At 38.9% G+C, this 22,561-nt stretch overlaps 3 protein-coding genes and 1 long non-coding RNA gene across 4 annotated transcripts; 3 read left to right on the forward strand and 1 right to left on the reverse strand.

Moving 5' to 3' along the window:
• The first annotated feature begins 1,071 nt into the window (after positions 1–1,071).
• Positions 1,072–4,260, forward strand: LOC123509589. The gene is made up of 3 exons (XR_006676227.1): positions 1,072–1,328; positions 2,802–3,031; positions 3,684–4,260. It is a non-coding gene; the product is annotated as an uncharacterized LOC123509589 (long non-coding RNA).
• Positions 4,261–4,765: 505 nt separating this feature from the next.
• Positions 4,766–10,485, forward strand: LOC123509770 (myb-like protein I). Its single transcript, XM_045264294.1, has 5 exons — positions 4,766–4,861; positions 5,471–6,033; positions 6,378–6,612; positions 10,221–10,328; positions 10,471–10,485. Exons 2-5 carry the CDS (start codon positions 5,474–5,476, stop codon positions 10,483–10,485), a joined length of 918 nt encoding a protein of 305 aa, XP_045120229.1. The 5' UTR covers positions 4,766–4,861; positions 5,471–5,473.
• Positions 10,267–13,389, forward strand: LOC123509585 (shematrin-like protein 1). Its single transcript, XM_045263993.1, has 3 exons — positions 10,267–10,312; positions 11,824–11,964; positions 12,905–13,389. Exons 2-3 carry the CDS (start codon positions 11,825–11,827, stop codon positions 13,269–13,271), a joined length of 507 nt encoding a protein of 168 aa, XP_045119928.1. The 5' UTR covers positions 10,267–10,312; position 11,824; the 3' UTR covers positions 13,272–13,389.
• A 779-nt stretch (positions 13,390–14,168) lies between these two features.
• LOC123509319 lies at positions 14,169–16,381 on the reverse strand. The gene is made up of 2 exons (XM_045263551.1): positions 16,107–16,381; positions 14,169–15,143 (listed from the first exon to the last, which is right to left on the reverse strand). The coding sequence occupies exons 1-2, from the start codon at positions 16,132–16,134 to the stop codon at positions 14,443–14,445; spliced, it is 729 nt and encodes a 242-aa protein (XP_045119486.1). The 5' UTR covers positions 16,135–16,381; the 3' UTR covers positions 14,169–14,442.
• Positions 16,382–22,561: the final 6,180 nt, after the last annotated feature.

Here is a 22,561-nt window from a genome sequence, read left to right on the forward strand (position 1 = left end):
AAAGGAGGAGGAAAAGGAAGAAAGTGAGAATGTTGAAGTAAATAAGGAAGAGGAAGAAGAAAAGATAAACGAAGGAGTGAAGGTGATATTGAATAATTTACTTCATGTCCACGTTCCCTCCTCTTCCTCTTCTTCCTCCTCCTCTTCTTCCTCCTCCTCCTCCTCCTCCTCCTCCTCCTCCTCCTCCTCTTCTCGTATCTCAGCCTTTCTGGACAACATTCCCCTAAGCCCAGTAATTCAAGGCAGAAAAGCTACCCAAAATACCCTAAAACCAGCCAAACTTCCCTAAAAACTCTGAAATACCCTAAAAAATGATCCAAACTTTCCCAGGAATATCCCAAAAATACCCTGAATTTATCCATTGTTTATTCAAGGGAGTCTCTCTGTGTTGCGGTCTTATGTAATCTGTATTTCTAAGGTAAGGATTATGAATTCGGTACTGCACGGGAATATTTATGTTTTGAAGGGTTTAAGCACACGGTTCAAGGTTTTCGTGGTAAGTGTTGTGGTGTTGGTGTTTGTGTGGTGTTTGTGTGGTGTTTGTGTGGTGTGTATATTTAACCCTTTCAGTAGCATGACGTGTTTCCATATTCGTTCTGGTTACTATTTGATGACTTTATTTAGAGAGAGAGAGAGAGAGAGTGTGTGTGTGTGTGTGTGTGTGTGTGTTTCATTGTATACTTTTCATTTGAAGTAAACGGGCATTATCTCTTAAGAAAGGAAAAATAAAATGTACGTCTTAAGGTTTTGTTTGTCTTTACCCTTGATGATAAAGAGAAAATTAATTAATCTATTCTGAAAACGCGACAAAAAAAATAAAAAGTAGTAGTAGTAGTAGTAGTAGTAGTAGTAGTAGTAGTAGTAGTAGTAGTAGATAATATATAAACCAACTCTCCATATTTTATAACTTCCCTTCCACATAATGAAATATATGGCAACATTAAACTATAGTAATATAAAAACTGCCATCTGTCACCTGCACACACACACACACACACACACACACACACACACACACACACACACACACTAGGTCAGTCTGCCACACGCCTTTCATTCTGTGGCCAACTTTCACGCCCTCAACATCTCAGCCTCTCTGCGCCTCTCTACCTCACTCGTCACTTCCCATTTTCTTTCCTTTTCACTAACATATCCTTCAGTCCCATCCTATATTCCTTTAAGACCATTTTCTGACAAGTACTCAAAATTATACAAGTCTGCCATAAAAAGTTACTCAATTCTCCGTTTTCTGTGAATCAAGAAGACAACGAGTGACGTCACATTTCACCACGTGAGAGGCGGACATCAAAACATCCACAGTAACCATGGTGAGTAGTAGTAGTAGTAGTAGTAGTAGTAGTAGTAGTAGTAGTAGTAGTAGTAGTAGTAGTAGTAGTAGTAGTAGTAGTAGTAGTATTGGGTTTTCTATTAATACTAATGCAAATATTCTCAACAAAGTAATCCTGAGTACGATAATTGCAAGGTACGACGTTCTTACCACTTAACGATACAGACCACCACTAGAGAACACCAACGAAAACACCAACAAAAAAAAAATAAATAAATAAATAAATAAGCGAAAATAAACTCAAAACATCAACTTGAATCCACAGAAAGATACTCGTATGAACAGAAAACAAGAAAAGAATGTAGGAAAATGCCCTAAAATCAACCAAAATGCCATGAAAACTAAATAAAAACATGGAAATACCTTTATAACTCAAAGAAATCACGAAAAATCCATTTAAAACTCTTAAGTCATGAAAAATGCCCTAAAAACTAAAAATAAACACTAGAAAACACCTTTGACACACTTAAAATATCTCGAAACAACTTGACACATCTTGAAAAACCACAAAACTACCACTACACATACTTAGGTAACCAAGACAAGAGACAACAAGGAGAACACACAAAAGTGATGAAAACACTTAGATAAACACTAGAAAACACCCTTAACACACTTCAAATACCTCGAAACAACTTGACACACTTCGAAAACCCACAAGGTAACCAAGACACGACACACGAAACAAGAACACAAAGAAATAATGAAAACCCTTATAAAATCACCCTTGACACACTTAAAACACCTTAAAACAACTTGACACACTTCGAAAAATCACAATAACTTCCACTACACAGCCAAGGAGAGGACACAGGAAGGAGAACACAGTGTATATCCTTATGTGGGTCAGAGCTTCGGCCGCCCCAGTGTGAAGGAAGCCTGGGAGCCGCGGGGATGTAACTGCACAAATCCAAGACACACAGACCCACCCAGCCAGAAGGGATAAACTGTTCTCTTGCCCTCTCTCTCTCTCTCCTTACCTCTCCTCTCTCCGTTATGCCTTTAGAGAACTTACCGCCAGTTCTATCTCTCTCTCTCTCTCTCTCTTTCTCCGTCTCTTATCACCTACTTGTTTAAAAGATTTTGTTTAAGACCTGTTACGCATTTTCTTTTTCTCTCTTTCTCTCTTTTCTTTTCTTTCTTTCTCTTTCTCTCATGATTGTAAGACGTTTCTGTATGAATCATTGTTTCTCTCTCTCTCTCTCTCTCTCTCTCTCTCTCTCTCTCTCTCTCTCTCTCTCTCTAATCTTCCTTTGCCTTGTTTTATCCTACCTATCTTCAATTATCTCTCTTATAACTATCCTTAATTCTCTCTCTCTCTTTTTCTCTCTCTCATAACTATCTTTAACTATCTCTCTTCTACCTTTCATTATCTCTCTTATCTTTAATCATCTCTCTCCTATCTCTAATCTATCTTTATTAATCTCTCATTTGACTCTCCTCTATTTTCCAGCAATTGTGGATGGCGGTGGTGGTGGTGGTGGTGGTGGTGGTATCAAAGGCCAGGAGTATTGAGGGAGAGATCGCAGGAATGGCCCCTTCCAGCCCCTCTCGCCCTGAAGGAAGCGCTCTAAAGGATCTGAAGGATGTTGAAGAAAGCAAGGAGGAAGGAAGGCTGTTTGGATTCACTGGAATAGGCGGATATGGTGGTGGTGGTGGTGGTGGTGGTTATGGTGGTGGAAGGTAAGAGAGAGAGAGAGAGAGAGAGAGAGAGAGAGAGAGAGATTGTTGTTTTATATTTGTTTTATTTATTGTTTTGTTTTTATGAGGTGTTTTTAATTATTTTTGTCTTTCTCTCTCTCTCTCTCTCTCTCTCTCTCTCTCTATTTCTCCTTTTTTTCTTTCTTTTCTTCTGTTTAACTTTATTTCTTTTCTCTCTCTCTTTGCTTCTCTTCATCCTCCTCCTCCTCCTCCTCCTCCTCCTCCTCCTCCTCCTCCTCCTCTTAACCTCTCATGCTAACATCATCTTTACAAACACTCCTTCCCTCTTCTCTTCTTCCTTTACAACCTTTTCTTCTTTTCTTCCCTCTTCCTTCTTCATTCCTCCTTCTATTCTCATTAACCCACCACCTCCTCCTCCTCCTCCTCCTCCTCCTCCTCATTGCTCCTTACTTCCTTCTTCCTTCCTTCTTGCTACTCTTCCTTCCTCATTTTCCCTTTTCTCTTTCTTCTCTTCTTCCATACCTTTCTCCTCCTCCTCCTCCTCCTCCTCATTCTTCCTTACTTCCTCTTCCTTACCCTCTTCTTTCTACTTCTCCTTCCTAAAATTCTTCTCTTTCCTTTCCTCCTCCTCCTCCTCCTCCTCCTCCTCCTCCTCCTCCTCCTCCTTCTGCAGAGTAAGCAAATCAACTAAAGTATACAGCTCCCTGGCAGTCACCGCCTTCTCCTCCTTCGTCGCCTACTCCATCTACTACTACGTGACAAGCGGGGAGGACGCCAGAAGTCTCATAACATCTATATTTCAAGATCCGATAGCGATTCAGAACCTGTTAAAGGGAGTTGAATCCGCTATACAAAGGTTCTCAGAGTTGCAAAAGGGATCAAGGCAATGGGAATAGTGTTATAGATAAAAGGAAAGGTTTAGTGGCATTTTCTTAGGATTTAGATGTTTATTATGTTGTTTTGTTGTTATTTGTTGTAGGTTGTAGAGGTTGTGTTGTTGTTATTGTTGTTTTTGTTGTTTTTGTTGTTTTGTTTTCATTTCGTTTGTGGTTAGATAGTTTGTTGTTGATAGTAGTAGTAGTAGTTATCGTTGTTGTTGTTGTTGTTATTGTTGTTGTTGTTGTTGTTGTTGTTGTTATAGCTAAATCCTATACAGGTTTTCGTTCTTTTATCACGTATACGTAATATTGTTCGTTCAAAGCAATGTATTCAATAGAAAACGAAAGAAACAATAAAAAGAAAATAGCTAACACAGACTTTTATATCAGTAACCTAGTAGTAGTAGTAGTAGTAGTAGTAGTAGTAGTAGTAGTAGTAGTAGTAGTGTGGTGGTGGTGGTGGTGGTAGTAGTAGTAGTAGTAGCAGGAAAAGAAAAAGAAGAAGAAGAAGGAAGAGAAGCAGAAGAAGAAGAAGGAAGAAAGCAGAAGAAGAAAAAAAATAATAGAAGAAGAAAAAAAAAAATAATAGAAGAAGAAGAAGAAGAAGAAAGATGAAAAAGAACCCGAGAAATTACAAAAAAAAAATAGAAAAAAATGGATGAAACAAATAAAAACAAACAAGAAAATGAAAACCAAATCACTCTACACTACCACAACAACCACAAAAACAAGGAAAAATACAAGAAAAGTAACTGTAACAAGGAAAAAAGACAAAACAGAAAGGCAAGCAAAAAACAAAAGACACCCTTAGGACAAGACAAGTCGAACACACACACACACACACACACACACACACACACACACACGGACCGGTTCACACACGCCTCCCAGTTCCTCTTTCGACCACATCTTTCTCTAACAGTGCCTCGAATCTCCCTCAAAACAGTGCCATAGAGGAGTTAATACAGTGCCAGTGAGTGTCTGTGTGTGTCTAAAGCGTTATATTTGTTAGCAGTGCCATTTGTGAGTCGTCTTAGTGCCACAGAGGAGTTAATATAGGGCCAGTGAGTGCCTGTGTGTTTTAAAGTGTTATATTAGTAGTGTCAGTGTTATATTAGTAGTGCCAGTGAGTGCCTGTGTGTGTTTAAAGTGCTATATTATTTAGTAGTGCCATCTGTGAAGAGTCTTAGTGCCGTAGAGTGTGTGTATTCATTGTACATTGGAGAATTGTAGAAAATGTGGGTTTTTATGGGTAACTTCGTTGATTTATTCGCTTCGTTTTCTTTTTTCTTTTTTATTTCAGGTGATAAAAAGTGTCTGTATTCGTTGTTAAGTGTTATATTGTTTGTTTATAGATGAGAGAGTTATAGAAAACGGATCTTTTTATGGGTAACTTCCTTAATTCATATACTTCGTTCGTTTCTTTTTCTTCTTTTCTTCTTTTTTCCAGGTAATGAAGAGTACTTGTGTTAGTTGTTAAGTGCATTAATGTTGGCTTATTATGAGGAGAATTATAGAAAACGGATCTTTTTTATGGGTCACTTCTTTAATTCATTGGCTTCGTTTTTTTTCTATTTTCCAGGTAATGATTGTTCTGCTTATCTTCAGCGTGTTAGCTCACAGTGGCGTGTCTGCAATGGGGGGACTAAGGCACTTTGGACCCTATGGACACCCACTTAACAAAAACAACAATCCTAACAACAACTACAACTACAACAATCACATTTACAACCAGCCTACAACACCTCAACACAACTCACAACAAAACCCCGTTAAAGTCCACCAAAACAACAACAACAACAACAACAACAGACCAACAAACAACAACTACCAAAATCCAGACTGCCACAACCACCACCACCACCTACAACAACAACAACAAGAACAACAACAACTACAACAACTACTACAACAACAATATCATCAATTCAAAGCACAAGAGGAAAAGAGGAAATTTGAAAACACTATAAGGAAAATTTTTAGTGAGAGGAAAATGGATACAAGTGTTTGGGACCGTCTGTTTGGCCACGACGCCTCAAATGACCTGGAAAATGACCTGACCACTTTGCATGACCTCAGTGCCAAGTTTGGAGTCTACCACCTGCTCCCTGATGACCTGAAGATGCGAAGAGATGACTTGACCAGGTAATGTGTGAAATGACTTGCCTTGGCATCTATTGCATTTTCTTTTTCATCTCTTTTTGTTAATTCTGGTTCTTTCACCTTTTCTTGTTCACTGTTCATTAAAAACGCTTTATTCCATCACCATTGACTATTTTCCAGGCCATAGAGATGATTAGCGGGGTTTTCAAGAGTGTTTCACCAGTTAATACTATAGAAATCTTATCACTTTGCCTCTAGAACCTTAAAAACACCCTAAAAAAAATATAACTCGTGTCAATATAAATAAAACTTTATGAAGCATAGAAATCAGATCCTAATATTTTAAATCCAATTATAAATCCTACAAAAAAAATTATCTCCTACAGATCCCCGAGTTCCTACACATCCTACATGGAGGACTCGCAGGACAGTAAAGGCTTTCCTGGCATGGATTTCTACAGCATATTCGCCTTTGCCATTTTCTTCAGCACCATCACGTATGCCATTTTCTTCTTCCTGCAGCAAAACGACGAGGAGAAGAGGAGTCTGGACTCATCTCCACTTAGTGTCTTGCAGGGGAGTTTGGTGAGAGTGGTGACTGAGGCGTTGGAGAGGTGGAGAGTGGAGGAAAAGGAGGAGGAGGAGGAGGAGGAGGAGGAGGAGGAGGAGGAGGAGGAGGAGGAGGAGAGGTAGGAAGACGGAAAGAAAAGGTGCAGAAAGTATGGAGATGAAAAAAATAGAAGATAAGAATAAATAAAGAGATAAAAAGGAGGAGGAGGAGGAGGAGGAGGAGGAGGAGGAGGAAAAAGAGGGAAGGAGAATGTATAGATATACAATGTATGAAGAGGAATAAAAATAGAAAATAAAAATAAATAAAAAAATAAGGAGAAGGATGAGTAAAAGGAGGAGGAGAAGGAGGAGAAAGAGGAGGAGGAGGAGGAGGAGAAAGAGGAGGAGGAGGAGGAGGAGGAAAGAAGGTATAGAAAGTATGGAGAGGAGCAAAAATAAAAGATAAAAATAAAAGATAAAGATAAGGAGGAGGAGGAGGAGGAGGAGGAGGAGGAGGAGGAGGAGGAGGAGGAGGAGGAGGAGGAGGAGGAGGAGGAGGAGAAGTAAGAAGACGGAAAAGAAAGGGTGTAGAAAAATGTAAAGATAAATCAAATTATAAGAAAATAAATAAAATGATAAATAAACAAAAAAACACTGTCGTTTAATACAATCCTCATTTTCAACTTTAAAAGGATGCAAACAAAACACTAATATTCCAACTTATCCTAATCCTCCTTATCCTAATCCCCCTTATTCTAATCCTTCTTTATCCTAATCCTCCTTATCCTAATCCTCCTTATCCTAATCATCCTTATCGTAATCCTCCTTATCCTAATCCTCCTTATCCTAATCCCCCTTATCCTAATCTCCCTTATCCTAATCCTCCTTATCCTAATCCTCCTTATCCTAATCCTCCTTATCCTAATCCTCCTTATCCTAATCCTCCTTATCCTAATCATCCTTATCCTAATCCTCCTTATCCTAATCATCCTTATCGTAATTATCCTTATCCTAATCCTCCTTGTTCTAATCCTCTTTCCTAATCCTCCTTATCCTAATCCTCCTTATTCTAATCCTCCTTTTCTAATCTCCCTTATTCTAATCCTTCTTTATCCTAATCCTCCTTATCCTAATCCCCCTTATCCTAATCCTCCTTATCCTAATCCTCCTTATCCTAATCCTCCTTATCCTAATCCTATCTCCATCCTACACAAGTAAAATGAATCCCCTTCCGAGTGTATTTCTATGTAACTTGTCTGGGAACTGGCACCGCAGTGGGCTTTTTTTATCAGGTTATCTTATTTATTTATTTGTTTTTTTTTTTTGCCCTTTTTTATCCAAGAGTCAAGGGCAAAAAATAAGGTTGAAAAAAGAAAGGCCCACTTAAACTACAGATTCCCTAAAAGACTGGTAGAGTTATCCAGAAGTGAGGGATAAATGTCTTGGCTGTTCACTCTTACAATAAATAAATAAATGAAATAAGACAAGGACAAAGTTACCATCGTGTGCAATTTTGAGTCCATCTTCACGAGACCTGTTAGACCGACCTGCTGCTGCTGCCCTCACTGGCCGCCCAAATACCCGCTGACTCTGCTGCATTCTGCTTTCAAGAGATGGCTGGTGTTTCCTCTTACATGTTAATAAAGAAAGAAATAAAACACCAAGCAGAAAGAGGAAGGATGAAGGAAGTCCACCCCGCTGCCTATCCTCCCACCGTACCTCTCTCAATATTTACCTTTAATCACCAGTGGTCGGGTGTTTGCCTAACTGAATCCAACGCCACCTGCACTAACGGCCTTTCTAAAACACTCCTGCCAGCGCTTCCACTATTTCGAAGGTTCATGCAGAAATAACATGATTTTTTTATGTTTTTTACGGTTTAAATGACACAATGATATGACACACTATTTCAAAAGGCTCTTATAGAAATGCCACGCGTTTTTTTTTTTTTTTTTTTTGTGTGTTTTTACGGTTTAAATGACACAATGATATGACTTCCACTATTTCAAAAGGCTCGTGCAGAGATAACATGATTATTTTAGTGTTTATACAATTTTAATGACACAATAATATGACTTCCACTATTTCAAAAGGCTCTTATACAAATGCCACGCGTTTTTCTAGTGTTTTTACGGTTTAAGTGACACAATAATATGACTTCCACTATTTCAAAAGGCTCTTAAAAATACCCCGATTTTTTTTAGTGTGTGTTTTATGATTTTAAATGACACCACAAAATGATTTCTACGTTATTAAAAGACTCTTGTAGAAATAATACGTTTTTAGGGTGTGTTTTTTACGATTTAAATAACAGAATAACATAATTTCTGCATTAATAGAAAGTTTTGCAGAATTAACACTATTCTTACGGGTGTTTTTACGGTTTAAAATGAGAGAATAACATGATTTTTTTTTTATACCATGTGGGATTTTCACGGGAATTTCTGGGCTAAAGGGGATACTTATTAAGGGTACCTCCTATTTCAAAGCCCACCCGCTAGGTTCTCGTTGCCCCAGTGAGGAAGCCCAACCTACACTCGGACCGTGGACAGGATTCGAACCCGTGCGCTTGGAGACCCCTCGGACCCCAAAGCACGCACGGATCCACTGTACCATGATTTCTACATTATTAACAAACACTCTTGTAGAAATGTTACGTATTTTTGTGTGTTTACTTTATATTAGTGACACAATGATATGACTCCCACTATTACATAAAGGCTTAAATGAGTGAATAACAAGACTTTTACATTATTAGCAAACACTCTTGTAGAAATATTACGTTTTTTTGTTTTTTTTACGATATAAGTGACAATAATATGACTTTCACTATATCATAAAGAGAGAGGATAACATGATTTCTGCTTTTACGTTTTTTTTTTTTTTTTTTTTGTGTGTGTGTGTGTGTGTGTGTGTGTGTGTGTGTGTGTGTGTGTGTGTGTGTGTGTGTGTGTCTCAACGATTTAAGTGACACAATGATATGACTTCCACCATTTCAAAAAGGTTCAAAAAGGCTGTTGCGGATTTTTTTACTGGTGTTTTTTTACCATTTCATTAACAGAAAAACATGACCTCTGCATTATCAAAAGGCTGTTGCAGAAATAACACTCGTTTTTAAGAATGTTTTTACGATTTCAGTGACAGAATTATTAAAAAGGAGAAAGAGTTTTGATATCTCGGCTAATCATCTCTTTGGCCTCAGAATACAGTCGTGATGAGACAGCAAAGCGTTTCTGAATACATACTTAAGACTCATTCCAGACACTCCTCATTCTTAATAATTCCTAGATACTCTTAACCCCTTCAGTACCATGACGCGTTTTTATATTCATTCTGCTTACTATTCAGGGATTCTATACAGCTTTAGAAACTTATGTGGGGATTAAAACAGTGAAGACTCAGGCCTTTAATATTCTGACCACCTAATCGCTGTAAAGACAATTGGAACCAGAATAATAGAGTTTCAGGTATCCAGATAAGAAACGAAGCGTGTAGTAATTAAGAATGCACAGGTGAGTATGGCGAGACGCGGCGAGCGCAGGTAAAGGGTTAATGTGGCGTCACCTCAGCAAACACTGTGGTCAAGTAGGGTGCTTTTCAACCTGCGGGTGACTATACTGGTGATAATTACACGTTCCCCCATTGAGTCTTCGCCCTTCCTGCCTCGTCCACTCCTGCAGAAGACGATGAGGGCTGATTGCCACACGACACACAGTTTGGTGGGAGGTGTGGAGGGGGAAGCACGTCGCCTCCAGTGGTCTTGTGTTCCCAGGTTTGTAGTAACGCAGGTTTGGTTTTTTGTATAGGAAATGTCAGTAATAATAATAATAATAATAATAATAATAATAATAATAATAATAATAATAATAATAATAATAATAATAATAATACATATAAATTCTATAGATAAAATTGTGTTTGCTTCTATAGGATGATAAAACTTAAGGTAATATAGAAGTTTAAACAAAAAATATATGTGTTAAGTTCAATAGAGGAAAAATGAAACTTGAAGGGGAAAACTAGTGTAGAGGTCTGTAGAAGGAAAAATTGTGTTAACTTCTAGGAAAATTATGAAACTTTAAAGGAAAAGCTAATGTAGAAATGTATAGAAAAGAATTGTGTTAACTTCAATAGAAAAAAATACATAAATCTTGAAATACTAATATAAGAATCTATGCCAAAAAAAAAATTGTATTAACTTCAATAGAAAAAAAATATGAAACTTAAAAGGGAAAAATAATATAGAAATGTATAGAAGGAAAAATACATGAACTTCAATAGAAAAAATGCTCAAACTTGAAGGGAAAATCTATTGTATAAGTCAACAGAAAAAAAAATTGTATGGACTTCAATAGAGAGACAAAATATAAAGCATAAAAGCTCCACCTCTAGCTAATAACTCACCTGTGTAGTTATTCGCCTATACACCTGTTAACACCTGTCTTAATCACACACCTACACCTCACCTGTCTACTGTAGCTACCCACATGTCACCTAACTACAACATAAAAGGAAAACTAATGTGGAAATCAATAGAAAAGAAATGTGTTCACCTCAAAAAGAAGAAAATACTTAATAAAAAAAAAAAAGTCTAGTGTATAAGTTAATAGATAAAAATTGTGTCAACTTAAATAGAAAAAAAAAAAAACATGAAACTTTAAAGGAAAAAACTAAAGTAAAAATCAATAAAAAAACGAAGAAAAGAACAAGAGCAAGACCAACAACAACAACAACAACAACAACAAGAATCACGTCAAGATTAGCAAACCGACTCACGGCACGGAAGATGTTGAGTTTCCTAATCTTGACATGAACCCAAAAATTATATCAATCTCCACAGAAAACGAATAATAGATCTTCAAAACAAAATAACGTAGAACCACACAAGAAAATAAGTCTCTGGAAGTTCTACAGACAAACACAGAGATAATAATTTGTAGGTGTTCACATAGGAGGCACTTAAGATACCTCCACTACCCAGTAATTCCCGTGAAATATCATGAAATATCGAGGCCGTGGTACAGTGGAACCATGCGTGCTTTGGGGTCCGAGGGGTCTCCAAGCGCACGGGTTCGAATCCTGTCCACGGTCCGAGTGTAGGTTGAGCTTTCTCACTCGGGGCAACGGTTTTCTAGCGGGTGGGCTTTGAGATAGGAGGTACCACAAAAAAGTATCCCCTTTAGCCCAGAAATTCCCGTGAAAAGCCCACATGGTATAAAAAAAAAAAGCCCCATAGTGTTTATGAAGAGAAAAAGTGAAATAACAGACCTCTCTCCCCCGCAGGATGTCTGGCTTCATGGAATTCCTGGGCGTGGAGGACCGGGATGGCTACGGAGGCGGCCACGGGGGATACGGGGATGGCCACGGGGGATACGAAGGCGGGCATAGCGGTTACGGAGGCGGCCATGGTTCCTATGGTGGAGGGTAGGATGTTAGGATGTTTAGGATGTAATATGATAGGATGCTTTTAAGAGGGAGGTCTCAAGACATTTGTCCCTGAATTTTGGATAACTCACTTGACATTTTAGGGAATTGGCAACACAGGCCTTTTTTTTTTATTTTTTTTTTTTCCTTTGGTTAGTTGCTCCTAATGCATGAAAAAAAAAAATTGTTGAGTCAGAATAAAATGGTCTGATGTCCCAAAGAAAGAGAAAAATGAAATGTAAGATAACTTGTTTGGGTTAATAAAAATTGTATTTATTACTATTCCAAAGTGAACATCAAGAAATACTTATAACATGTTTGACTTACTAGAAAAGTTACTAATCCTTGCAGTAACATGACGCATTTCTATATTCATTTTACTTATTATTTGGCGATTTTATGCAGCTTCAGAAATTCATGTGGGATTAAAATGGTGAATACTGTGGCCATTAACCCTTTCAGTATCATGACACGTTTTCATATTCACTTTACTTACTATTTGGTGATTTTATACAGCTTCAGAAACTCATGTGGGGATTAAAATAGTGAAGACTGTGGCCATTAATATTCCAATGAAAGAAATATTTCTGAGATAACATGTTTGGGTTACTAAAGACGTTATTAATTACATCACCTCACTTATTAAGAAAGACAGAGACAGACAGACAGATGCACAGATAAAAAGACAGACAGACAGACAGATGTACAGATAAATTATATACTGGAAGACAGGCAGATAAATAGATAAATAAATATACACAGAGACAGATAAACACACAAATAGACAGGAACATTGATCTTAGGAATTACTGCAGTTTCAACCAATGCACCACACGTAAGCTTGCTAGACACAGGGAAAAAGAAATGCAAGATAGGATATATTGGTTAAAACTGCAAATTTACCTGATCTCTTTTACTCAAACACCACAAACACTTACAGATACGGGTACGGTTCACACGGGCATGGATACGGGCACGGATACGGAGGACTGGACCCTATATCCGTTCTGGCAATCCTATGCTTTCTGAGTGCCTTGACTTACCTATTTTGGTGGTGTATGAAGAACCCAACTCGGTGTATCTCGAAGCCAACAACACCGACCACACCCTCCTCCACTACCACCTCCTCCATGCGCTCCCTCCCCGCCTCCCTCCACCAAGGATTCGAAGCAGGGCCGAGTGTTTGGGGCTTCGAAGTGACAACAGTGAACCCTGGTTATCTAGGGACCTTTTCGGGCTTGTCTGGAATGCCGTGGGGTAATTTTAGCTCAGTTGGGAACCTTCTTCGTTTGCCGGGTTATGTTTAGTGTGTGTGTGTGTGTGTGTGTGTGTGTGTGTGTGTGTTCAGCTGTGGTTTTGTTATTTTTATTTACTTTTTTTTCATTTTTGTCTATTCATGTACTTTTCTTCTTTTTCTTGTGGTTTATTGTTATTTTCCCTTTCCTTTCTCATTATTTTATTCTTTTGTTACTGTTCTTTGGTTATTTTTAGTGTTTTAGTGTTTTAGTGTTATATTTGCTTTCTTCCCTCTCACTGTTTAAGAAAGACGATTCAAGAAGTAAAAAGTGTTTGATACCTTCTTTCATTATAAGCTTCTTTAAATTCCTCTCCGTACCTTATGCAGCATTAACATTATTCCCCTTTTTTTAAACCCTCCAGTACCATGACGTATTTTCATATTCTGCTTACTATTTCATGATTTTATACAGCTTCAGAAACTTATGTGGAGATTAGAATAGTGAAGACTCTGGCCATTAATCTTCTGACCTCCATAGACCCTTCCTAATGTAAATAAAATCTAATCACACCCAAATTCATGGCAGTAATGCGTCCCAGTACTGAAGGGGTTAATGTTACCTCACTAACCAAAGAATCTCACTGTGCTCTCGAGTCTTGCATGATTGGAGGAAGTTGTGAAGTAAAATGGAACACACTTTCATTTGTTTATTAATGCCCTTTATATATATTTCAAAAGAGGTACACATGAATAGCCGAATAGATAAACAGGTAAAAGTGTCACGAAGATTGAGAGAGAGAGAGATAAGATGATAGAAAAGAGGTAGAAATATAATAAAGATAGGGAAAAAGAGAAGCAGGCAGATAAACAGATAAATAAAGCAGATAAACAGGTAGAAATATAATAATGATAGATACACAGAGTAATAAAGATAGATAAACAGATAAACAGACAAATAAAGAAGTAGAAGTGTAACAAAGACTGAAAGAAGGACAGAAATGAAAACACAAACAGGCAAAACAAAAAAAAACACAACAAATAACAATAAACAAACTAAACAAATAAATACCATAAAAAAAACACATAGAAAACGGAAAACGAGGTATGACTATCGTGCTGCGAGAAAGACGAAGAATGAAAATGAATAACAAAAAAGACTCACGCTTGAAAAATTAAATAAAAACACGATAGGAGTATTTAGAGTGAAGGATGAGAGGTGAACAGGTGAGACTATCGTTACCTCACACTAACATATGGATGAGGAAGGTGATGAGAGCGCCAACCACAAGAAAACCCAGGAAATTAAACCCAACAAGAGGATCAGTTCCGTATCCCCCTAAACGCGCCTCCAGATCCCGTTTTCTTCGCTCCTGGACACGTGACCATACCGGAGACATAATCATCCAATCAGAAGCGCCCTCTGTCTCACTCCTCTGCTCAAGATCATTCGAATCCTCCAATTTGAAACCCTCTGAAGCATTTGACACTGGTTCTTGTGGTTCCAGGATTTCCAGACATCTTTCCAGGGTCACTAGGAGTCTGGAAGCTGTTGAAGACGTCCCCAGGTCCACCATACGGGACACCATCTTGCCCCCCAGCAGGAAGGAATGAGTTGCCTGCAGGATACTCAAGTCAGTGAAGCTGTTTCGAACCATTTCAGTGAGCCAAGGACCACCGATGAGAGGCACGGAGGAGAAGAGGCAGTTAATTGACTCCTCCATCTGTTCTTTCTCCTCTTCCTCTTCCTCCAGCTCCTCCGCCTCTTCTTCAGGGTTGGTTCTCTCTTCAGGGTGTGTTTTGGAGAAGGAGGAGAAGGAGGAGGAGGAGCAGTCAGGGTCGGAAAGAGGGCAAGGGAGTCTAAACAGCACTGTGGCGTCATCTTGTGGTTGTGTTCGTTCCGCAGCGGCAGCGTGGTGGAGGACTGTCAGCCACACCGCACACACTGAGGAAGGGAAAGGAAAAGGGTAAATAAAAGTACACAAAAACTGCAATAGAAGAAATAAATTGGGCAAAAGGAAAGAAGTTGGATAAAAGAATATAAAAAAAACTGCAATAGAAAGAAGAAAAGTTGGATAAAAGAAAATAAGAACTGGACTAGAAGGAAAAAGTTGGATGAAAGAACATGAAAACTGCAATAAGAGAAAACAGTTGGATAAAAGAAGAAAAAGCTGCAATAGGAAGAAGAAAAGTTAGAGAAACATAAGAATTGCATAAATAAAAAGGAAAAAGTTGAGTAAAAGATCATTAGAGCAATAACATAACCAATAAGAAAAAAATAGATCTAAATTACCATGAATATATGAACGAAGGATAAGAGGAAGTCTAGAAATACACGAAATAGAAATAATAAAGTAGAAAACATAAAAAAAATAGTAAAAAGAAAGAAAAAAAAAGGAGACTACAAGAAAATGAAAAAAATAAAGAACCACAGACACAAAAAAAAAAAAAAAAGAAGACTATGAAATATGAATAAATAAATAAATAAATAAATAAATAAATGAAATACCATAAACACAATAAAAAAGAGGAACAAGAAGACAAAAAGATTGATCCACACAAAGTATTCTCCAACCACTTAAATCTGTCAGAATACCAACCCTCTTCTTAACACCACCTACTTGTGCACTTAACCCCTTCAGTACCAGGACACGTTTCCATATCCATTTTGTTACTATTTAGTGACTTTCTACAGCTTCAGAAACTTATGTGGGAGATTAAACTAGGGAATACTCTGGCCATTAAACTTCTGATCCCCCATAGACCCTTCCTAATGTAGATAAAATCATCTAATCGTATACAAATCTCAAGGTAAAGATGCGTTCTAGTGCTGAAGGGGTTAAAAATACTTCATTACCACTTAAAGCACTACTAACCATCACAAACAGTCAACAAACACTAGACTCACCTAAAATAGCACAGGTGATAGTTTTCATGGTGACAGGTGCTCTTGTTTGTGATCTCCTGAAGGCGGCGCTGTAGTTACGTCAGGAGAGAAGCCGCGGATCACTATTTGGCGTTAAAATCTCAAAAAAATTCAAAATAATGTTTTATCGTTAAATTTCCTTATATTTCCCTTATTTCCTCGTCTCCCAGCGCTGTTTTGATCTGTAGAAGGCGCTGCAGAAGGGAGACGGAGAGAGAGGAGAGAGATGCCCGCGATCCACGAGTAGAATGAGAGTGAGAAATTAAGCCAGGTTGCCACACGCTCTCTCAGTTGCCAGAGTCTTCCTTCCTCTTCCTCTTCCTCTTACATCTGCCTCTCCTTGCCTCGCCTCTTTTCCTCAAGGCACCTTCCCGTTACCCAATAAACAAAACACACTACTACTACCACCACCACCTCTACCACCACCGCCACTACCACTAGGAGGGCAACAGCCGGTTTGGTTTTTCAAGGGCCAAACTTAAGGCGATGTTTTTGTTTCTACCTTGCATCGATACGTCTTATAGTTGACAGGCTCTGAGTGAAGCTGCGGGGGTTCTGAAGGGAAGCTTGGAACGTTTATGGTGTTATTTTAGCCCCTTCAGGACCATGACGCGTTTTCATATTCATTCTGGTTACGATCTGGTGATTTTGTACAGCTTTAGATACATACGTTGGGATTAGAATAGTGAAGACTCCAGCCATTAATCTTCTGACCTCCATAAACGCCTCCTATGCCAATAAACTCGTCCAGTCATACCAAAAACTCAAGGTTAAAAAATGTGTTCCAGTACTGAAGGAGTTGAAAAGTTTTAGTGTTAGTTGTGATGTTGTGTTTCTATTACTTCTGTCTCATCATTCACGTCTACTTTTGACAGACTTTTAAAGCTGCTTAAATTCTGAAGGGAAGTGAAGGTTGGAGAGTGTTTGGTAATGGATTAAAAAGTTTATTGTTAGTTATAATGGTTAGGTTAGGTTAATTTAGGGTTGGATGACCTCTAGATATACTTTACGAGGGTTTATTGTTAGTTATATTGGTCAGGTTATGTTAGATTAGGTTTGGATGACCTCTAGAAATGGTTTAAGAGGGTTTAATGTGAACTCTTGTGGTTTTCAAGTTCTCGTGCAGGTTTGGTTAAATTTGAAAGAGTTACAACCATGAAACCGAAAACGAATAGAACAGTTTTCCACTCTTGCATAAAAAAGTCATCTCTGTGACTTTGAAAACAGTAGAAATGAGAACACACACTTAACACACGCCTCAAGAAAACTGTGCCTCGCCTCCCCCAGGTCACCCCAACTCACCCCAGCACACCCCAGCACACCCTAACACGCCTAACACGCCCAAAGCTCATTCTGTCTACCGAGGGAGGCGCTAATGGGTCTGGTTTGTTGTTTTATCACCATTTCTCGCACACGCGTATCTTGTTACCTTAAATTAAAGATCTGAGTTCACTAGGCCGGTGGTGCTGGTGGCTGCTGACTGGTGACTGGTGACTGGTGAGTTAGTGGAGTATGTGACTGGGTTAAATTGACGAGTATTCAGTATTGTTCTTTCATCACGACTATATTCAAAGGCTCTAGTTGAAGATACTCGTGATTTTTAAGGTATTTTTATGGTTCTAGTGAAGGATTAGCAAGATTTCTAGTTCATCATGAGAAACTGACATGAAAACCCTGCTAGTCATCTCTGTGTGTGCGGTGAATGTTAACTAATAAACAACAGAGAAATTCTTGTACCTTACCGTTAGTGTTATGCATTACTATTACAGTGAGAGAGTTAATACTACCACCAATAGTTTACTCTCACTCATAACACACATTCCTTCCTAAATTCTTAGTTCCGTATTCAGAAACGCTTTGCTCTCTCACCACAACTGTTTTCAGAGGCCACAGAGATGATGAGCGGGATTTTCAAGAACGTTTCTCCAGTTAACAGTCTATAAATCATGTCACTCTGCCTCTAGAATCGTAAAAACTTGCTTAAAAACGCTCACCAGTATTTTCCAAGGCCACAGAGATGAGTAGCGGAATTTTCAAGAATGTTTCTCCAGTTAAAACTGTACAAATCTTGCCATTCTGCCTCTAGAACCGTAAAAACACCTTCAAAAACTCGTGTAGTTATAAACAAACCCTTTTGAAATAATGAGGTAAGGCGCACAGGTGTCTGAGAATACTACCCTTACAAAACACTGCACTGCAAATGACCTTCCTTCACCAACATTAGGAAAAGTGAGGAGGAAAGAGACAACGTAATCCAACAATATTTCTTCTGGTACTTGACACACCTGGCATTACAGCAGGTGTGAATTTACCTCATTTTTCGCACTTCAGGTTTGAACAGAAGGGCGTAAAGCAAACACTGGGGATATAAAACGCACGAGGAGGAGGAGGAGGAGGAGGAGGAGGAGGAGGAGGTGGAAGAGGAGGTCAAGTTGAAGGTCGCGGTGTAACACTTAAGCCACTACTGCTAACACACCTGGAGAAACTTTACACTTAAATACTTAAATACGAAAGAGGAAGATAAGATCAAAAATGACACAGAAAAGAAAAACAATCAAAGTAAAAATCAGACAGAACAATTCTAAACCACAAACAAAGAATAAACAGGGAGAAAGAAGAAAGAAAAGAGAAGAGAAGAGAAATACAGAGAAACAGATGAACTTAAACGTGTCTGTGCCTATCTATCGGTGCGGTACGGCAGGGGATGCTAACAGTTATGTGTATATGAAGTGACAAGGCGTGGAGAGGCGGAGAGAGGGAGGGAGGGAGAGTGTAGTAGGAACAATGAGAAAGGGGGAAGAGACGCGGAGAGGGAGAGGAAGGAGGAGGGGGGAGTGTGGGAGAAGGAAGGAAGAAAGAGAAGGGGGAAGAGAAACGGAGAGGGAGAGAGGGAGAGTGTAGAAGAGAGAAAGAGAGAAAGGGGGAGGAAAGAAATACGGAGAGAGAGTATGGGAAGAAGGAAGGAAAAGAGAGAGAAAGGGAAGAGAAATGGAGAGGGAGAGAGGAAGGAGAGAGAATATCGAGAGATGGAGGGAAGAGAGAAAAAGGAAAGAAAGAGAGGCGTAGTGGGAGAGGAAGGAGGGAAGGGAGTGTGGAAGGAAGAAAGAGAGGGAGAAGGAAAAGAGATGATGAATGAAAGATAAAGATGATAAAGACAAACTCAATAAGAAAGTAAATAAAAAGGAGTAAAAAGAAAAGAAATGAAAGAAAAGCAGGACAAGGTGAGTGAGAAAGAGAGAAGGAAGGAAGAAGAGAAGAGAAAAGAGGAAAGAGAAACGATGAATGAAAGAAAAGATGAGAAACACACAAAAAAAAAAAAATAAGACACTAAAAGAAGAAAAGGAAAGAAATTTAAAGAAGAAAAGTAAGAAAGAAACTGAAACAAACTGAAATAAAAGAAGGAAGAAGGAGAAAGGAGAGAAAGAAAGACAGAAAGACAACAAATGAAAAGAAAAAGACGAAAAAACACAAAACAAAAAATAAAAACAAAAAAAACAAAAAAGAAAACAAAAATAGCTTGCCATACTTACCTGGTCACTGAGACAGCACAGGTATTCCCCAGGTTAATTAGTCAGCACTCCCAGGTAAGTAGAGGAGGCGCCCCCAGGTCACACAATCCTGCTGGTCACTGATACGGGTCATCGCTCCCACACACCTGCAGGGACGCCAGGCTGTTAGGCGGCACAGATTTAGAGGGTTGGATCCTTTATGTGGGATTAGGTCAGCTCTTAATGGAATTTGATCGCTTATAAGAGGATCCTGAAGATTTTAATGAGATGGAATGGATGGAAGGGGTATACTGAGATAGAGAAAGAAAATAATAGGAAGAATGTAGAAGATAATAGGAAAATGAAAGAGAGAGAGAGAGAGAAGTAAAGGATGAAGTTTACTCTTCCTCCTCCTCCTCCTCCTTTCCTACTCATCTTCCTCCTCCTCCTCCTCCTCCTCCTCCTCTTCCTAGTCACATTCTTCCTCCTCCTCATCTTCCTGGTCATCCTCCTCCTCCTCCTCCTCCTTCTCTTCCTTCCTTCTTCCTCCTCCTCCTCCTCCTCCTCCTCCTCCTCCTCCTCCTCCTCCCGCTACCCCAAGAATGCTGTCCTGTCCTGCGGCAAAGGTGATTGGACGAGAGGCTCCCCAGGATAAACTTCTCGTGCTCTCATTGGTCGAGCCTCGAGGCCACCTGGGACCCCGTTTTCTGTTGTGCTTCAAGGGGTGGCTAAGATAATTTGCTCTTTTTTCTTTATCTCTTTTTTCTTTTTCTTGAGGGAGAGAGAGAGAGAGAGAGAGAGAGAGAGAGAGAGAGAGAGAGAGTTACGGTATTATCATCCTAAGGCAAAATAAAACAATCGATATTGAAACAGTAGAAAAAAAGACAAAACTAATAAAGAGAAAGAGAAAAAAAGAGCAAAACATTTTCTTTTAAGACAGAAAACGGGACAAACATTGAAAGACGAGAGAAAACGGAAATCCAGAGAGAGAGAGAGAGAGAGAGAGAGAGAGAGAGAGCCAAGGGGTATAGGGCAGTGAGACAGGACTTCACCAGGTCACACACACACACACACACACACACACACAGTTTAGTCTACCTCCACCACACACACGAACACAATTACTTCCATTGCCTCCTCCCATTCCTCCCTCCATCCTATTACCTCTCCCCCTTCAGGCCCTTCTCCCTATCTACAGGACCTCCCCCCTCTTCCTCTACGCGGGGCTCAGGGATGCTGCCCCCTTAATTAATCACCTGTGTTTATCGTTCACCTGTGCAGATTGCCATTCACAGGTAAGGAAAGGTGTGTGTGTGTGTGTGTGTGTGTGTGTGTGTGTGATGTTTGGTGTTTGTTTATGTTGTTTTATTTGTTTTATTTGTTTGTTCGTTTGTTTGTTTTTAGGGTATATGAGTGATTTTCTTGTTGCTGCTGTTGTTGTTGTTGTTGTTATTATTATCATTATTTTCATCTCTACTCTTATTCTTATTCTCATTATTATTCTCCTTCTCCTTTTTCTCTCTCTTCTAAACTTAATTACAAAAGTGCAAAAGGGAAAGAAAAATAGAGAAGTTGAAATATAGATAACAAAATAAAGAATATTCAAAGATAAAGAGTTCTGTATTACTTAACTATTTCAACATGTAGATACTTTTCAACAGGTAAACAATATTTCCTCAGGTAAAATGCCTCTTATTTTCTGCTAATATTCTTCAACTAAAAATAACCTTAACATTGACTCTACCTATCCAGTTTCCTCCCTTTCAAAATACTCCCTTACTTAATCCCAAACCAATCTCTTTCTACACAAACCCGCAAACAATTTTCCTGAACCACCTTAACAAAATACCCTCTTGTCTTATATTACCATAGTTTAGCTTAAAAATACCCGTTTTCTATGATTCTTTCCATAATTTCCAGGATGCATCGCGTGGAAGGAAGACTGTTGGTTGTGGTGGTGGTGGTGGTGGTGATGGTGGTGGTGATGGGAGGCGAGGAGAGAGTGGAAGAAGAAGAGAAACAAGAAGGAGAAAAGGAGAGAAGCTTGGGAATAGTGGATGAAGAAAGAATGATAGGAGGAAGTGAAGGAATGGGAGAAAGAGGAGATGGAGAGAAAACAGAAGAAGGAAGAGGAGGAGGAGGAGGAGAAGAGAGAAGCTTAGGAATGGTGGAAGAAAATGAAGAAAGAAAGATAGAAAAAGTGAAGGAATGGGAGAAAGAGGAGATGAAGAGACAACAGAAGAGGAAGGAAGAGAAGAAGATGGAATAGGAGAAGAAGAAAGAAATAGACACAAAATTTAAAGTGGAAGGAAAGAGAGAGAAAGAAAAAGAAAAGAAAGCAGGAGAAATAGACAGAAAAGAAACGAAAGGAAGAAAAACAAAAGAAAAGAGAATAGAGAAAGAAAACTCAAATAAAAACCGAATAAGTGAATACACAGAAACACAAAAAGAAAGAGAAGACAAAGAAGAGAAGAAGAGAGAAGATTCCAACACCACAACACCACTTAAGAACAACTCAAACCTGAACACAAACACCAAAACACAACTCAAACACTCAATTCTGAACCCAAACACCATAAAAGAACCTAAAGACGATTCAATCCTACACCCAAACACCAAAAACACCCAAAATGAACCTAGAAACTACTCGATCCTACACCCAAACCCCCAAAACACCAAAATTCAACCTAAAGACGATTCAATCCTACACCCAAACACCAAAAACACCCAAAATGAAACTAAAGACTACTCGATCCTACACCCAAACACCCAAAACGACTCGATCCTACACTCAAGCACAAAAAATAGCAATATACAAGTTAAAAAAGATCAAATTCTGCATTCAAACGCCCAAAACACCAATATACAAACTAAAAACGACTCGATTCTCCATCCACGCACCAAAACACCACTTCAAGACGACTCAAACCTTTGCCAGTGTGATTCGCA

This window comes from Portunus trituberculatus, chromosome 3 (genome assembly GCF_017591435.1).
Source record: "Portunus trituberculatus isolate SZX2019 chromosome 3, ASM1759143v1, whole genome shotgun sequence".
Classification (NCBI taxonomy): domain Eukaryota; kingdom Metazoa; phylum Arthropoda; class Malacostraca; order Decapoda; family Portunidae; genus Portunus; species Portunus trituberculatus.

Bases quoted from the DNA above. Each gene is read 5' to 3' on its own strand.
- LOC123509770 (XM_045264294.1), top strand. From the start codon at position 5,474: ATGATTGTTCTGCTTATCTTCAGCGTGTTAGCTCACAGTGGCGTGTCT. The intron at 6,034-6,377 runs GTAATGTGTGAA...TATCTCCTACAG, and splicing joins CGAAGAGATGACTTGACCAG to ATCCCCGAGTTCCTACACAT. The intron at 6,613-10,220 runs GTGGAGGAAAAG...CCACTCCTGCAG, and splicing joins AGGCGTTGGAGAGGTGGAGA to AAGACGATGAGGGCTGATTG.
- LOC123509585 (XM_045263993.1), top strand. From the start codon at position 11,825: ATGTCTGGCTTCATGGAATTCCTGGGCGTGGAGGACCGGGATGGCTAC. The intron at 11,965-12,904 runs GTAGGATGTTAG...AAACACTTACAG, and splicing joins CATGGTTCCTATGGTGGAGG to ATACGGGTACGGTTCACACG.
- LOC123509319 (XM_045263551.1), bottom strand. From the start codon at position 16,134: ATGAAAACTATCACCTGTGCTATTTTAG. The intron at 15,144-16,106 runs GTGAGTCTAGTG...TCCCTTCCTCAG, and splicing joins TATCACCTGTGCTATTTTAG to TGTGTGCGGTGTGGCTGACA.